This window comes from Amphiprion ocellaris, chromosome 20 (genome assembly GCF_022539595.1).
Source record: "Amphiprion ocellaris isolate individual 3 ecotype Okinawa chromosome 20, ASM2253959v1, whole genome shotgun sequence".
NCBI lineage: Eukaryota > Metazoa > Chordata > Actinopteri > Pomacentridae > Amphiprion > Amphiprion ocellaris.
The window spans coordinates 26,361,659-26,380,408 of record NC_072785.1 but is presented as its reverse complement, the minus strand read 5'-3'; the positions used below and the strand labels follow the sequence as shown (position 1 = coordinate 26,380,408).

General features: G+C 34.6%; 1 protein-coding gene across 1 annotated transcript in view; it reads left to right on the top strand.

Moving 5' to 3' along the window:
- The window catches only part of galnt16 (UDP-N-acetyl-alpha-D-galactosamine:polypeptide N-acetylgalactosaminyltransferase 16), a 60,904-nt gene that overhangs the window by 16,946 nt on the left and 25,208 nt on the right, over nucleotides 1-18,750 (top strand). The window contains exons 5-6 of the mRNA XM_023277747.3: nucleotides 8,962-9,027; nucleotides 14,627-14,748. Coding sequence (XP_023133515.1) covers nucleotides 8,962-9,027; nucleotides 14,627-14,748 — 188 coding nt within the window. The remainder of the gene's footprint in view (nucleotides 1-8,961; nucleotides 9,028-14,626; nucleotides 14,749-18,750) is intronic.

The window sequence follows — 18,750 nt, the reverse complement described above, 5'->3', positions numbered from 1 at the left end:
GCCAGAAACTGTAAAAACAGAAAAATTATTTGGATATTCAATATTCTAACAGTTCTTGAACTAAACATATATGTGTATATAAACATATATAACATATAAAAAAAGTTAATACCTGTAGGCACTTGAAATAAGTGTTATGCATATTAATTTCAGCTTCTTTTTTTGTGAAATAAACAAGCGGTTTATGATGGGTGGCATTATAGCTTCATTATCCTGCACTGAAGACTTTTTAAAGTTTTCTCTTCTTCTAGTCATGGTTGTTCTGTTTCCATAGAGGTGCAGAACTTTATGTTGAAGTGAAAAATTAGCCCACAGTGGGTAAAAAAACACCCAGAAACTGCTTGTGGTTCAAAAGGTTAATATGAAACTAGTATGAATGCTGTGGCTGGTGAGCTGTCATTGAACAGAGTGACGTCTTATTGTTTGGATTGTGTCTGAGAAGTTTAGGAGACCTTTATATTTTACATTTAACCAGCTGATTGAGACTCTCCTTTACATATAATCATTGAGATTATCAGCAGGTGAACTTACCTGCTGATTCTGTAGCTCCTCTTGGCTTCACTAAAGTGTTTTTAGTCTCCACATCTTTTCTGTTTCGGTTCGTTGTTCGTCATCAGCCGCTCAGTGGAAAAGAAAACTCTGTTCTCCATCTGCTCAGCACCAAATGTCAGACAGAAACGCTCAGCGACCGACTGTAGAGGAGGCAGAGATTTCCCTGAATGGCTGGAAGTGAGAGAAGCTGCTCAGATTCTGCAGGTGTTCAGAGATACGACCCAAAATAAACGAGTCTGAATGGACAAACTGCTGACAAATTAATGGAAAACCAGCAGAAAGTGTCTTAGTGAGGCAGTTTAGCTTCCATGTGGGATTTTCTCTTCACATTAATGTCCAAATTAACACAGAAACACAACAATACAGCTGGATAGCCTGATGGAACAAATTAAAAATGTAAGAAGTATAATATCTAAAGCAGACAGGGTCACTTTTTCCAGTATTATTAACATCTGATGAAGAAAATTAATTGATTGGTTAAGACAGAAATATAAAAGCAATTGTGGAGCTTTTTGTGACTCAGTTGCAAACAAAAGTCACCTAAAAAAAAACAGATTAAAAATATAAGTACTAAAATGCCTCTAAAATGTAGATTCACCAGTTTTTCCAGTATTGGTAACATCTAACTAACAAAATTAAACAATTACTGGCAAATTATCAAGTTATTTTTGCAGTTTTTGGTGACTAAATCTGCTTTAAACCTTAAAATCCACAGTTTATCTTCATCACGGTGGTAAATTAAACTGTTTCTGGTTTCTTTAATTCATTTATGTGACCCAATCCCACCTTGCAAGTAGTTCGTATAATCACAGAAAAAAGTAATTATCTTTAATTCACATACTAACCATAAAAAACAAGGAAGAATTGTAAATGTCCGCATCAAAACGTCTGTACTTTAACAATTAATAGTGGTTTCTTTTACAGTGTGTTACCATAAAATGAAACACTTTTGACTTAGTTTAAAACAGAAAAGAGACATTTATTTTGACAAATATTTCCTGAGATAGAGATCTTATGTATTAAGGATTGAGAAATTGTAAATAGTTTTTTTTAAACTGTTATTTTACAGATTTTTCCTGTTTTATCAGATTATATTCATCATTTTACCTTCATCAAGGTAGTAAAAGAGATGATTTCTGGTTTCTTTAATTAATTTATGTGACCTAATCCCACCTAAAAGTTAGTAGAATCATAGCAAAAAATGTAATTCACATGTGAACCATATAAAACAGGCCAGATTTGTTTAAAAAAAAAAAAAAATGTACTTTTACAATTAGTAATGGTTTCTTTTACAATGTGTTACTATAAAATGAAACATTTTTCACTGTGTTTAAAACAGAAATATATATATTTTTACAAATATTTAGAGATAGAGATCTTGTTTATTAAGGATTGAATAATTGTAATTTTTTTTAAACTATTATTTTACGAATTTTCCTGGTTTATCAGATTACATAAATTATTTAACCTTAAACAAAGTGGTAAAAGAGATTGTGGTTTGTTTAGTTAATATATGTAGAAAAATTATAAGCCTAATAGTTATTACATATATTACATTAACTGTTATTTGACACATTATTTTCCCTGTTTTATCACAGTATTTTACCTTCAACAAAGTGGTAAGAGATTGTTTCTGGTTTCTTTAGTTACCTAAACCCTTTATTTAAATACAGAGTGCTCTTTTTTTTAAATTTAGAAATCTTTTAAAATGTATATTTATATTTCCCTTTTTATTGCTGCTGCTCTTGCCTTTTCCATAATTTTTTTTAAATTTTATTTTTCCTTGTATACTTGAGAAAACCCACAAATAATTCCAGTGTAGCTGTACTGTCATGAATCCATGCAAATGGCAGTAAAACTTTATTCTTTTCTGTTCTAAATCCTGTGTTGGTTAAAGGATGGTACATGTGGTATATTTGGTAAATTGCAGGAGACACCTTGCTGTTTTTAAAACTGCAGCAGCTGTTCTTTGACTTTTCTCAGAGGAGATCACTGATTTTTTAGAATAAAAACTCAGCATCAGACCACAGAAACAAGCTGCAGGGAACTAAACATTCATCCAACGGGAGGATTATTAGCTCACAGTCAGAGCGAGTCCAAACTGAAAGCCTCAAACTGGAACTAAAGTGTGTTTTCAAGTGTTTCACATGATGATCAGTAGCGGGGAGGGGAATCTACAGCAGGGAGGAGGCTGGAGATAGGTAGAGGAGGAATAAAGTGAAGCATTAGAGGATTAAGAGCTTCTGTTCAGAGGTCTGTCCAGCTCTGACACCTCTGCTGAATGTAGGTCGGCGCTCTGCTGCAGATCCAGCAGACATGTGGAGGTAATTACACGAGAAGCCCGACAAAGAGGGAATAATCACTGAAGTGTGCTTATCGTCTGTTTCCACAGTCCTGGTCAGTTCACTGAAAACACAAACCGCTCGTTAGCCGGCCGTTAAAACTGACTCAACCGCTCGTTTCATACACGTCAGGCTCAATTAAACCGCTAATTTTCCTTCTTCAGAAACGCCAAGCTTCTTCTCACGGCCTGTTTTCGTTGCCGTGGCGATGTACGCTGTAAAAAATGAACACTTTAGTGGAACAGATCGTCCTTGTTTTGTTAAAGTACAGATAATAATAGGTAAAATCAGAGAAAAAAAGGCATATTAATTTACATGTTAACCCAGAAAAAAAGCAGGTCAACACTGTAATTAGTGTGTTTTTTTTCTTACACAACATTTGACTGTAAAAATGCAAATTTTTCCGTGTATTTCAATCAGCAAAAAATATTATTAATTTACTGATATTTGCCATTATTTAAAAGAAAATGTTTGTATATTAAGGATTCAAAACATATTATTTAACAAATTGTCAATTTTATTAGAAAAAAGCTTTTACTTAATCATTATTGATTACAGAAAACAAACAAAACTAAAAACAGGTAAAAACTGTAAATAATATTCACATTAAAAGAAATCTGTATTTATGCAAAAACAAATTATCATTATTATCATTATTTTTTTCCAACATTTGACTGTAAAATTGTACTCCTTTTATTCTGTATTTAAAACAGAAAAAATATAATTATTTCAAAGATATTTGCCATTATTTAGAGAGTTATCATTAGTCATTTAAAAAACACCTCCTAACAACTGGAAAGAATATACTTTAAAAAAAATCTTTTATTTTCAATTTAATTTAAATAGTTTTAGTTTTTTCTACAATGTTTGACTGTAAAATTACACTTTTTCTCCTTTATTTAAATCAGCAAAAAATATCATTGTTTTACAGATTTTTGCCACTATGTCAAAAAAAAGTATTTTCAGGACTAGAAAAATAAAAAAAATTAAAAAGAATTCAAAAAGGTTTTTGATGTTAACTATTAGAAACTGACAACAACTGGAAATGATATCCACTTTCAAAAAATCTTTTTTTTTAATTATTTTAAGATTGATTTAATTAGCTTTTGTTTATTTGACTGTAAAATTACACTCTTTCATTCTGTATTTAAATCAGCAAGAATATAATTATTTTGCAGATATTTGCCAATATTTAAAAGAAAATAACATGTACTTTAATCATAAACAGTAAGTGCTAAAAACTGTAAATAATTTCCTCTTAAAATCTTTTTTTCAAATTTGATTTAAATTGTATTGATTTTTGACTAATTGCACTTTTTTTCTTCTTCTTTTTTTTTAACAGACTTTTGCCATTGTGTGAAAAATAAATTAGTTTGAGGAGCAGAAACTAAAAAAAATAAAAAATAATTTTTAAAGAAGGTTTTGGATCTTAACTATTTTAAAAAGAGGCAAAACTGTAAACAATATTCACTTAAAAAAAGTTTTTTTTAATTTTTTTTTGTTTGTTGTTTTTTGCAACATTTGGCTGTAAAATTACACTTTCATTTGTTTTTAAATCTGCAAAAAATATCAGTATTTTACAGATTTTTGCCATTATGTGAAAAATATTTTCAAGACTATAAAAATTGAAATATTTATTTCTGTTCTTATTACATTTAAGATAATATCTGGTAAAATCACAGAAAAAGGTCTTTACATTTTCATCATAAAAAACAAAACTAAATAATTCACACATCAGAAATCTGAATCTATACAAATAGTAATTTTTCCTTTAACAATATCTGACTGTGAACTTGCATAGTTTTTACTGTATTTAAATCAGCTAAGAATGTCAGCATTTATATTTAATGCAGTATTCCACTGTTTACCATATTTTTTTCTGACACTCTTGTTGCCAGATTTTTACAGTCTTTTCACAGATATTCTTTAAATTTTATGTCTTTTCCCTTTGTAACATAAAAATAAACAATCCTCCTCAAACTCACACCTCTGATTACATTTGTGATTTTTTTGTCACGTTATCAGACATCTGTGTGACTCATCTTTCTGGCCTCTCCCGTCTGCTGACATTATTCCCTCTGACATTTTCCCATTATTTGGATTTCTTGGTGGCCAGAACATTCCTTTGACATTTTCATCTCACATGTTCACAGCAGATGTTGGTGTAAAAACAGCAGCACCTGGTTCACAGCGTTGGAGCCAAGATTAGATTAGTGGAAGCTTCTGCAGCGATGCAGAGGGAAATAACAGAGAATTTTCAGAGCAAGAGCATTTTCACAAGTCTGTTTTCACATTTTATTCTTTTTTATTATCAATTTATTTTGTCTTGCTGACTAAAAATAGTACATGAGGGTCTAAATATTCCTTCATAGCGTTCTGTTCCCTCCCAGAGCGACAATCCTGGTGGAAAAAAAATCTAAATTTGTACATTTTGCCAGGGTCATTTTAATTTTTGTCACTGTATAACTTACAAAAATACATTTATTTACCATTTTTCAGTGCTACACCTTCATCAGATGGGATGTTGATTGTGTTCATCTGAATGTATGTACATTAACGGTTCACAGTTTCATGGATTAACTTTTTCTCTGGCTGTATCAAATGCTACGCTTTTTTTTGTAATATTTCTTAATTGGAATTGTGGTTTATCCATGTATAAAGCCTGTAAATCTACACTGTAAAAATAGCATTTTTAAAAACCGTTTATAACTTTTTTCTGTTGTTAATTTATTGCTAACATGTAAATGAATGATTTTTCATTTTTCTTTCTTACTACTTAACTGTAAAGAAACAGACAAAAAGGCCAAAACTATATTTAATGTATGTAAACATCAAAAATATATATTTTTACAAATGGTCATTTGCTCCTTTACAATATTCAACCATAGAACACTTTTTCCTGTTTTGAAATTAGCAAAAACTACAATTGTTTACAGATATTTGCCATTACTTGAAATAATAATTCTGGGTATTGAGGACTGAACAACAACTGAAAAACAAACAACAAAACCTGTTATTTTACATACTGTACCAGTTTTGTCAAGTTACAGATAAAATAAAGAAGAACATAAAATGTTGATTATCAAAATCTGCATTTTTACAAATGGAAAACCTCATTTTGTTCTTTTTTTTTTTTTTTTTTACAATTTGTGACCCTAATATATATATATTAATCTTTTTTCAGCTTTCATATTTAAAAAAATATATTTTATTTTTTTTAAATAATTAAGGTTTCAATATTAAAATAATACAAAATTAGCATCAAGTATTGAAATATCAAAGTGTATTCAAATTCAACATCTGAGCTACAATTTTTATTTTGAAAATACTAATATTATGAAACATTCAGTTCGTATGGCTTTAGTCTTATTGTAATATTTGTTTAACCTATTTTAAAACGACCTAATTTCCAGAGAAAGTTGCTCCAGTGACTGGTTCGGTTTGTTTAGAGAGTGAACAGATAAATGTGAGTCAGAGCGTTGGTCAGCTGATCAGTGAGGGTGGATCTGATTGGTCGAGGAGGTGGAGGGGGATGATGTCAGCAGCAGGACGGATCATCCTGTGATCCTGTTTAGACCATCCTTAATCATCGGAACGTCGTCCTCGGTCAAGGACGCTGATCTTTAGTGTGAATCCAACAGAGTCAAGACAAGAAAGTAAAGCAGTAAAACCTCTGATCATGTTTATTAATAATAAGAAAATCACAAATTTTAAATTTGATTTACATACACAAATAATTTCCCTCCCATTTTTATAACTTTATAGGAAAATAGTAATGGAAAAAGTAAGTTTTTAGTGTCCATCAGCTACAGGTACACTGTAAGAAATTTGATTTTTTTCACAGTCATTTAATTTTTTAGTTTACTGTTATTTTACAGATTTTCACTGTGTTGTTAAATTACAGAAAATAAGTAAAATTACAAAAACAAGTATTAATTTTTGTGTTAACCACAAAAGAAAAAGAAAATAAAACAGGCCAAAACTATAAATAATGTCCACATTCAAAATCTGTATTTTTATTAATTGTAATTTATCTTGTTTATATAAAAAAGTTTGCATTATTACAGGTATTTGTTGTTATGTGAAAGAAAATGTTTTTTTTAAATTAAGGACTGAAAATAGTAAACGACTTAAACTGTTATTTTACAGCAATTCAAAACAGCAATTTACATGCTGACTGTAAAAAAAAAAACAGGAAAAACTTTAAATTTATTAAATATTGAGGATTGAAAAATGGTAAATCATTTTTAAACTATTACCTATTTTACCGATTTCTCCTGTTTTGTTAAATAACAAATAATATTGAGTAAAATCACAGAAAAAAAGCATTAATTTACATGTTAAAAAACATGATCAAGACTGATTTAACAGTGCTGTTATTGAAGAATGTGTGTGTGTAAAGCTCACAGTTTTGCTATATTTAAATGAGGTAAAAATATCACTATTTTACTAATACTTGCTGTTATTTTCATTGTTTTTGCAGTCTCATAATGTTACCATAATCCACCTTTTTTAACATATTTTTTCTTGCATATTTTCACCTTTTTTTTGGTTTTGTTTGTTTAAATGAACTTTCATGTACAGTTAAAGTCTTGTATTTGTGTCATTGCACATTCTGGCCCAAAACACATAGAGTCTGGCCTGTTTAAATATACTTTGTATAGTATTTAGTGTTGTGAATGTGCAGCATATTCAAATTATGGATTAAAAAAAACAAAACTGCTGCAACAAGCCTCCGCATATGCAAACACACACAAGCTGCCTAAAAGTACACAACATCTGCTCAGTGGGTTTGACCTCTGGTTCCTGCTCTTTCTCCCTGAGTGGGTAAATCTACACACACACACACACACACACACACACACACACACACACACACACACACACACACACACACACACACACACACACACACACACACACACACACACACACCAGCTGTCCACTCTTTAGCAGTGCCACTGTGACACTAATACACTTCCTGTTTCACATTGCTGTGGTATGACGGAGCCTAGAAATACAAACGAGCAGGTTTGTACACACGATAGATTTAATCAACGAGGATTACAGCCGGTCACGCTCGTTTCTGTGGAGGTTTGATCTCCTCACGGTCCTGCAGAAAGATCACACTCACTCTCCTGCTAATGCTAATCCTCTCAAGGGTGTTTGTACCTGTTTGTAATGAGACCTGCAGCAGCAACATGACTGATGGTGGTTGTGTGGAAAAGAAGGGGAAACAGTGGAAGATGGGACTGGACTGGATTCACTTATGGAAAAGGGTTTTTAATTTAAATATCCAGTGAAATGTAGCTCTGACGTGTGTTTGTGATTATTACAGTTTTCATGAGATGTAACCCTGATGGATGTTTGAATGTGACGTTAGTTCACATGTGCAGCTAATCGGGGCTAAAAGTCAATTGGAATCATCTGAATGCAGATAATGTGTCTCAGTGATTGTAGTATAAAGACTCCTGTATCTGGAAGGTCCAGTCACTGGTGAATCAGTACTCCTGGATAGAAGTACACCACGAAGACTAAAGCTACACAGAAACGGTTTAAGACAAGAAGGTGAATGTTGTGGAGAGGCTGAATCAGACGTCATTACAACAGAGAATCATTCACAGTTCCTATAAAACATGCCAAAGCTTGAGCAGTTTTGCAGAGAATAATGGGGTAAAATTGCAGCCTCCAGTTGTGTGAGTCTGATTGAGACCTGTCCACACAGGATCAAAGCTGAAACTACAGTGAAAGGTACATCTAGTAAATACTGACTTGAACACGTGAATACATGTGCAGTCCCTTGTTTCATCTATTTTTAATTCAGTGACGTTGCTTTGTTTGGTTTGTCAAAAAAAAAAAAGAGGCCAAAATTAACTTGATCATGATTCATTGTTGAGGCGCAATAAAACTTCCAGCTTTTACTTTCACATCCTGTCTTTTTCCAGCGATGTGTTTACTGTGTATCCCTGTCCTTGTTTGTCTGTGGTTATGTGTGCAATAAATCCCTGTAAGTGTGGTGCGTTTGTGGGTCTCAACACGCCATCTCCTCTCTGCTCTGCTCTTCCAGCTGAGGACTGCCAGCTGCTCACTCAGATCCCCAAAGTCCGCTGCCTGAGGAACGGCAGGAGAGAGGGTGAGTCTGGGGGAGTGGAGGGAGGGAGGGAGGGAGGCGGCAAAATGGCTTAACGGAGGCCAGAGTGGGGTTAGAGGGTGTGGGTGAGGTCTGTCTTCTAAAGAAGTCAACACTCGAGGGCAAAGCTGATACTCATAAGCTCCTTTCAGACTTGTTTACGCTAATCTGACGGAAAGCTTCGGGTCTGGATGAGACTCTGGTCACTTTTTCTGAGAGAAGAGACGCGATCTTACTGGGCGAGTTGCATTTTTGTACATATTTCAGTCTTAAATGCATCCAGTTACATTAATAAACAGGCACAAGTGACGTACTTCAAGCTCTGTGAGGCGATTTTGATTGGCAGATTCAATTTTAATCATACAAAACTTCAAAATGCGTAATGTTTGGTGACTGATTAGCTGTGAGGAAAGTCAGAAATGGATTTAACAGATGTCTGCTACATTTTAGTTGCTAATATAGGTCCAAAAACAAATCCTACTTTAACCCTCCATTTGTCCTCTTTTATGGGCACCAAAAAATATTGTTTCCTCGTCTGAAAAAAAAAAAATCAGGAATAAACTTCCCCAAATTTCTGAAAATTTGCAAAAACTTCAGGAAGAAAATTCCAATAATTCCTTAAAAGTTTCCCTTAAAAGTTTTATTTAAAAAAAAAATAAATAAATCCCCCAAATTTGGCAAGAAAATTCTTGTAAATATTTTCACAAAATGAGTAAAAATCTTCCAAAAAATCCTAAAAATATCTACAGTGATTACATGTTCAAAAATGTTGAAAATGTGGACATCAGAAGTTTCACTGTGAAAATATTTTTTTCCACATTTTCAAACTTTAAAACGACACGAGGGTTAAAGGCAGCTCCACTCTGTCCGGTTCTGCATCCTGATTAAAACCTCACACTGTGCTGTTTAAACCGTCACCTGCAGGTTTCTGAATTGAATCAACTAAATCTCCGGATCAGATTAAGTCCTCGACCAACAAAACAGGAACTAAAAGCCAGAAGAAGCTGATGACTTTAGAAGTCTGACTGCATTACTCAGGTTGCTGCCGTGTTGTTGTTGTTGTTGTTGTTGTTCTCACAGTTTCGGCTTTATCTGAGCTGATCAGCCACACGCTGACTAAACGTAAGCATGTTGGATTCAGGCCAGAGGCTCCTCGACACACGTTTACATTTAAGTTTCTGTGCTAATAGACCAGAGGATTTAAAGTAGTCTTAGTCTTTCTGTTCGCTTTTCTGAGGTAAAAATGTGCAAAAGTGGCTCCTGGAGTGTTTTTAACTCAATCGCTGCCAGAGGTTTAATCAAAACACTTTTAGAGAGGATCGTTCCCGTGACTGAATTGATTTCGGTTCTTAATGGTTTCACACCTTCAGGCTTCATCGACTTTCTCTCAGTGAAGTGTCAAACTGCTGCCAGAGGTCACGAAGCAGCGAAGCTTTAAATGTAGCAGACAAACGAACATGAAGAGGCAGGAGTTTGTTTGTACGAATGAGAATAGAGGTGGAAGAGCCGACTGATGAATATCTGACGTGTAATTTCTGTAAATTAGCATAATAAATGATCAATTTTTAAACTCTACAAAGCTGCTGAGCTCAGTAAAGCAATTCAGTGTTGGTTAGCTGATGTGTTTTAGTTCAGAATCGCTGATCTTGATGAGAGAAATTGGTTTTACTCACTTAGTACCTGGCATCCACATATGTGGACATCTTTTTATTTTTATTTTTTAAAAGAGCGTGTTGTTAATAGTAACACTAATAATAATGATAACAACAACAACAACAGTAATAACAATATAAATTTAATATAAATATAATGAACATAATAATCAGATATTAGATAATATCCAGCTATTATATTTATTGGTTACTCCGTATCCCAAAAAACTGGAAGAAATCTAAAATGCAAGCTCAACCAAAGCTCGAGTCTTCAGAGGTTAATTAAGTTACCTCAACTGGAATTTAGTTTCAAATCAACAAATACAGAAATTTTAGTTTATATTAAACATAAAATTAAGTTGATGCAACTCCCAGCATTATTGTGTCCAATAAACTCAGCATAATTATGTTTGCAACTTAAATTAGTTGTCTAAATCAGTAAAAGGAAAAAAAAATCTTTAATTTTGAAGCAATGAATTTAATCAATGGTTGGAAAGTAGTTAGGAAAAGTTTTTTTATTTTATTTTTGTTTTAGATTCATATTAAAAATATATATTTATATTTTGAAAAAAAATCTATATTTATTTTTAAATATGGTTTGTTTCCTCTTTCATTTGTTCATTTATAGAGTAAACTAGCTGCTGAGAAATTCTGTTTATTCTATTCAGGTTTGCGCTTGTAGCTGCCCTCCTAAGTGGCCTAAAAATGATTAAATTGTTGTGGGTTTAAATTTATTTAACTGACTTAGAGACATTTAAATGTAGATGAGTCATATTTCTATGGCACGAATATACAATTTCTTTTTTTTTTTTTTTTTAAATTTCTCCTTATGATGAAAGCTGCTGATTGAAATGAATCCTTACTGTGAAAATCTTTAAAGACAGTGAACATTGTGCAACATAATACCAGTCAGCAGCTTCAGTACGACAGAGTTTGGTTTGGTAGAACTTTTTGTTGATGCACTGCAACAACTTTTATGTATTTTTTTATGTACAAATTTTATACATTTACAAGGCAGAGGGACAACTGAACCTTCTCCTTCATAGTTCCCACTTCTTTTGTGTTGTGGTCAGGATTACTGCACAGATGTGTACTTGGAAACCTTGACAAGTTGTAAAATACTACATTGTCCAGTTCCAGATACTTGTGACGAGATGTTTTATTCCTTTGTAGATACTCTGTGATCTGTAAGTTGTAATGCGTAAATCATAAACTGAGGCATAATATTGTTGAAATTTCACTTGTTTTTCTTAAGAAACTTCAGGTTGTTCAAAATGTTTTGCAAAAAGATGGTTCTTTAAATGTGAGCATTTTCAGAATGTACTTTTTTGCACGAAAACAAAGGAAAAAATTGGGAGTTTTGGGTATTTATAGGTTATTGTCCTCTGATTTTACTGGTCCGGTCCACTTGACATCAAATTGGGCTCCATGTGAATGAGTTTGACACCTCTGCTCTTAATAATTCTCAAACATGGCCTCTCCTGACGTAAAATTTTACAAAATATATTTCAGCACCTTTAATTCTCGACAAAACTCATCAAAATGTGAGGGTTTCACGCATCAACTTTGATTTATATAAATTTTTTGTGTACCCATAATCAACAGAAAGTTAGTTAATGCTCTTTAAAAAGCTCAATTCCACAAGTTTCTGGTAACTTACTGATCTCTGACTGTAACAAAACTCTGAAAAAGATGAGCTCCGTGTGTTTAATAAACTGTAAATGCGGCAGAAAATCAAAAGACGATTAACTTCCTGCTCTGATCCTTGTGTTAAATGCAAATTACTGCACTTGTAAATGCACTTTTGATGAAGAAAGACGCCTCCATTGTTGTCGCTCCTCTCCTGATCTCCTCCAAAATAGATTTTTACCTTCCGCTCCAAATTAACGCTCCTTAATAAGCAGTTTAAAGTGGCTGTTGGGGCGAAAAGTGAGACACATTCTGGTGTCTGCTTCAGACTAATCCTATTAAACGCTCTCGTTTCTAAAGGCTGTTTGTTCTGCGGGAGCTTTGCAAGTCTAAGTCAAACGTATGCAACCCAGAAACAGAGGAAAAGTCTTCAGAAGACTGTTTTGAATGCAGTTTGGGTGAAGTCTGGCAGCAGGAAAGTCATTTAAAACCACCACTGAAATGAAAGATTAGCAGCTTTTGCGTCGATGCTCGATAATAAAACGAGAGGGAATCTACGGTAGGAGAAGCTGACAGGTTTTTCTGTTGACAGTCACCTCATTAGATCAGAATGCAGCCACCTGGAACACCTGAAACAAGTTCACACCTGTTTACCTGCAGCTGTTCAGATACGCTGGTGGAAAGGAAGGAAGGAAGGAAGTAATGATGAATTTAGAAGAAGTAGACGACTTGAGGCAAAAAAAAAAGCAAAGAACGTGGGCACATCGGTCAATATTTAATCATAAAATCCTTTAAATTAAGACTCCAGATGTTTAGTATTAGGCTTGCATTAAGCTGGTGACTGATTAGGTTCAACAAAAGTTAGAAATTGATGCAGCAGATGTCAAAATCTCCTGGATTTAAGTTACTCATGTGGTTCCAGAAACACATAAGTCATCAATAAGTCTTTTAAACTGTCAGTGCAATTTATGAAGCAACATCTTTCAAACTCAGGCTTGGAGCCACTTAGCAGAAAATGAGATAATAAGGTCAGGGTTATAGCCTAAAATATGTTTTAACTATTGAAGTTTACTTGACAAGAAAACATCAACAGAGCATGAGATCTATGATGAAGCAGATTTATCCAGGTCAGACATCCTCATTTTTTGTAGAAAAGTGATTTTATTGCACCCATTTTCTGGTAAAATTCTCCTTATTCCTTGGGAAAATCACATATATGCAGTTTCAGTAATAAGTATTCACCCCCCTTGAGCGTTTTCCACTTTTATTACTTTCCAACATTTAATCTTGGCCAGTAGAATTTGGCTTTTTTTTGACAAGATTTCTTTTTTTTTCTTTCATGCCAAAGTGAAAACAGATTTCAACTAATAAAAAATTGAATTCTGTGATTCACTTTAAAGGGATTTAATACTTATGCAATCACTTGTATTACATTTTTAATTAATTGACATTACTTTGTAAAAATCTGTTTGTTTTTTTTTTAATTATCCAAATTAAGTTAACAAATGATAATAATGCCAGTGGTTTAAATTAGATATGTTTAAATAATTATGTTTCTTTCAGATGAGTAGTTTTTGAATTTTAAGAAAAGTGAACTTGAGGTTTTCAAGTTTTCCAAATTAAATATGCACTTCAATGAAAGTAAAATGTAAAACATGATTTTGTAATTTAAGTTTTTGCATATTTTTTTACACGGTTCAATTACAGATAAGTAGTAAAACCGAAGAAATAGTATAAATTTACAAGTTGACTGTGAAAAATCATCTCAAAACTTTAAATAATCAATCAAAAGTCTACATTTTTAAAAATGGTTATGTGTTCTTTTATAATATTTGACCATGAATTACACTTTTTTAACTGTATTTTAATCTGCTAAAAAAATCTTTATTTTACAGAAAATTTTATATTTTAAAGAACAATTATGCACACTAATGTTTAAATAATTGTAAATAATTTTTCAACTTTTTTTTACAGTTTTGTCAAATTATATGTAATAATTAGTTAAACCATAGAAAATCTGTGTTTAAAAAAAATACGAATCCATAATTCTTTTGCAATGTGTGACAGTAAATCTAAGTGTTTAAGTACATTACACTGTTTCATTATGTTTAAATCTGTGAAATATATCACTGTTTTACATATATTTGCCGTTATTTTCACGGTTTTCTTCAATGCTTTTCCTCTTGCTGCCAGATTTTAATTGCTTTATACTGGTTTGTTTGTTTTTTACGGTGCACTTGCAGTCAGGCAGCATCAAGTTCAGTCACACTGCAGATACGTGACCTTTCTGAGACTTAACCGTCTCGTGTTTCCTGCCTCAGGTCTGATCCGATCACGTGTTCGAGGAGCCAGCTCGGCCTCGGCCTCCATCCTGACCTTCCTGGACAGTCACTGCGAGGTGAACGCCGACTGGCTGCAGCCCATGATCCAGAGAGTGAAGGAGGTAAAAACCCCGAGGCCTGCCGTCATTCACACGCCGCAATTAGACACTTAATACATGCAGCCTCGTACGTTTGGAGGTGGTTTTTTTCCTCCTGTGGGGATTTAGCTGCTTTTCAGGGCAGATTTTATTGGCTGTGACGTCACAGGTTGGCGCCGCATATTGTTGAATAAACACTCAATTTGTTCAGCTAAGATTTAAGTCACAGCTGCTCCAGATGTCAGGAGCCTGTTGACTTCCTCATTATTTACTGTACAGTTACTGTGTAAGTTTGCTCATGTGGAATCCTGGGATTTCCTGGGTTTTCTTGTTAAATTTTCTCTGGCCATAACTTTAGTTCAAAATTAGTCAAGTTACTCTGTGTAGTTCCTAATGCTTTAGCTTTAACATTTAAATTGCATAAGAGAGAAAATTACATCATTTTACTGTATTTAAATCTGCCATATATATCACTATTGTGCTGATATTTGTCATTATTTTCACAGTTTTTAAAAATAGTTTTTGAACGTTACAGCATTTCACCATTCATCACCAACAAAAACTATATATATATATATATATATATATATACACACATATATAAATAAAACTATAGCGTCTATATCAAAAATCTGTTTGTGTACAAATAGTACTACATTATTCCCAATGTGTGACTGTAAAATTGCCTAATATATCACTTTTTTGCACATATTTGCCAGTGTTGTCACAGTTTTTTTTTTCTGTTTTTTTTTTTTTTTTACAGTTCTTGAACATAATCACTGTTTGTAATATTTTTTTCCTGGCACTCTTTCCACCCGTTTCATAGTTTTTTTTAAAACTTATTTTTCCCAGTTTTAAATTGCAGATAGTAAGTAGTACAACCACAGAAAAAAAAACTATTAATTTACAAACTGACTGTAAAAATATATTTTTTTAAAATCCCAAACTGTAAATAATTATATAATAATTATTAGATTAATCTACATTAACAATATACATTTCTACAGATGGTCGTTTACTATGTGTAACAGTAAAATTACATAGTTTTACTGTATTTAAATCTGCCAAATATAACGATCGGCTAAACGCAGACTTCAACTTGCAACCTACATCTGCTGAGTAGAAGTCTTACTGCTAATGGAAGGTGGGTCTGCAGCTACCAACAAGAGAAGAAACAACAATTTTCCCAGCGGAAGATCAGCAGTGTCCAAAACTGGACGAGGCGTTCAGGAGCACACTTGTTGTTCTGCAGCAAGAATTGGCCCCCAACTGTTGGAATTTAAGGGCAGAATCTGAAGAAGAACCTTCAAATCCTTTAAAATGTGGCTAAATGGCATATTGATGCTCCAATCCAGTGAATACAAATGTGATTTTTGGCCACAACAACACAACTGTTGCTCGCCTGATTTGGCTCGCTGCAACTTCCTCCTCGTCCCTAAAATGAAATTCAAGTTTTGACACAGTTTAGGGGAATGCAGATGATGTGTTTGCATAACTGCAGAAGCGCTGACTACACCGACAGGGAAGGCGGCCAAATTCAAATCAGGCACGGTTTCTGATTTTTACAGCCTCAGAACTTTTTAATCCCACCTTGAGTGCTACTTTCTGATAACAATCCAACGGTGCATCTCATTTTATAGATGACCAAGGTGCAACTCAGCAGCCAAGTGTGAAATCTCAATTTGCTGCTCGCTTGCCGAGTGTCCGTTAAACAATGATTTCAGAGTGTCGCTGCCTGCTTTGTGTTGCTGCGGCTGTTTGTGTTGCGCATAGCGACAGTGTTTATTCTCTCCTCAGGCTGCATGTTGAGCTTGTTTTCTGATCAAAAACAGCCTTTGTTAGCGCAGTAGACAGATTTTCCCCATTCCCTGCATCCCACAAATCAAATTATGCGGCCCACCGGGGACACCGCCATCACATCCAGAACGTTCCGCAGCTCGGAATGAAAATGCAGAACTCGGGCTCATTATGACGGGGATTTCTGCTCCGTCTTTTTTAATTTCGCCGGCATTTCCACGTGAACTTTAAAAGGGCGTTTTGGCTGTGAGCCCCTCGCTGCATCTGTTCAGTTTCACAAAGTCACAGAATGTAAATACGGCAGATGCATTCAGGGACTCGAAGGCATCTGCAGAGACGAACATGTTCTCCCACTGAGACGGGAGTGTCTTGATGGAGAGACGTGGAAAAAGAGCTCCTCCGCTCGCTAATGAGTAATGGGCTGTTTGCTGCCTCCCCTGACATTACTAACCTGCGACTGAGCTCCAGCCAACACAGCTGCTCCCCAAATCTGCCCCCGAAACGTTCCCACTGACAGTCAGCAGGAGCCGTTTCATTTCGTCATTCATTAATCGCTGCTTCCCCACTTTTTTCAGCCTCTTCTTTTACTGCATCTGCCTCGACACAACATGCTTTATTCGCAGACGCTGAGCTGCGAACTGCTCTTTCCTCCTCCAGTCCTTCGAGTTCACAGAAAATAGTAGATCTAAAAGTACTGTTGAATTACTGGTAACCATTTTTTGTTCCTGTTGTATTTTTTCTCACTGTGAGCTTATCTTTAACAGCAATATAAAGTCCTGCACCTCCATGGAAACAGAACCACCATGACAACAAGTAGAGGGGACTCAAAGATGTCTTTTGTGCAGCATAGCAACACTGTAGTCCCTTAAATCATAAAAACAAAACAATGAAAGTTGAATTTCTTGGAATATTTCTGTCACAAGAATTGAGAAAAACTGTACCACAAGTGTTACTAATACTGGAAGAATAATGTGAGTTGACATAGTATACTAGAAGATATTTTAATACTTTGATTTTTTTATTCTCTGTGTAGACACTGCCTGCAGTTCAGCCCTAAAAGTGCCTGAATTGTTGTCATTTGTCAAGTGTCTCTGACTTTGCTGAAGGACGAAACTCTTCTGTTCGTTCAGAAAGTGCAGCAGAAAACATCCCAAACTGAAACACCATCGTACTCAGATGTCTCGACTGTATAAACCCCTCGATGTTTTATTCACAACACTCTGCGCATTGGGAGTTTGTGCACATCGTGTTTTTGGTTCCGTGCATTCGTCTTTTGGCTTCGGGCGGCTCTGACTCATCCGGCTTGCGTTACAATCTTTCAGTCTGGCATTCATGAGAGCGCCGAGCTCCGTGATAATTCACCAGCTCCACAGTCAGGCTGCACCCCGTCCTGGATTCATTAGTCTCCCACAGCCCCGGGTTCATAAGGTCCTCTGGGAGCAGGAATACTGATGAAAGGTGCTCTTTGTCTCAGCATAAAGTGCCAACAATGAGCTCTCCTCTCGCAAATGTTGTGGGAATTAGAGGTTTAGGTTCAATGGAAGGTATAGCTTTTCTTGTGCAATCTCTCCCGTCTCTGTAGGTGACTTCTTGGGTGGTGCAGTATCTTAAAGCGTACAGTATGTTTAGATCACGAGGAATCGCTCCAATGTGCTCCAGCTGTAGCTCATAATTTATCCTCCCTGTTTGTAATGATGCTCCTCTTCTGTCTTTTCCTTTGTCTTTTTAAAAACCACAACTAATGCATTTGCATCCAACATTATTGGATTTGTGGTTCAATAAACTGATGCTACATGAGACCATTCTTCACCATTTTTATCAGAGTCGTTTTAAAGAGTCCATAGTATCCACATTTACAAGTTCATATTGCAGCTTCTAGGAAATGTTTGCAAGCTTTAATGAAGAATAAAAAAGAAATAGCACATTTTTTCCTCATACTTTCCATTGCTGCTGCAGCTCGATCTGAAATGTTTCATTTTAGCTCCTGTCTCTTTAAGACCCGCCTCCTGTAAGGTCCAGTCTGCTCTGATTGGTCAGCTGGTCTGATGAAAGCAAGGCATCATCGCTTACGTCCTGCAACAACAGATCTTTGAGTTCAGACAGAGAGGAAATAATGGTAGACTGTGCGAAAGCTGCTAATTCTTTGTTTAATGACCAAAATCACTGCCAGTCAGGTGTTATGCAAATGAGTTACATGATGACATCGATAAGTAACAAAAGGAAACTCTG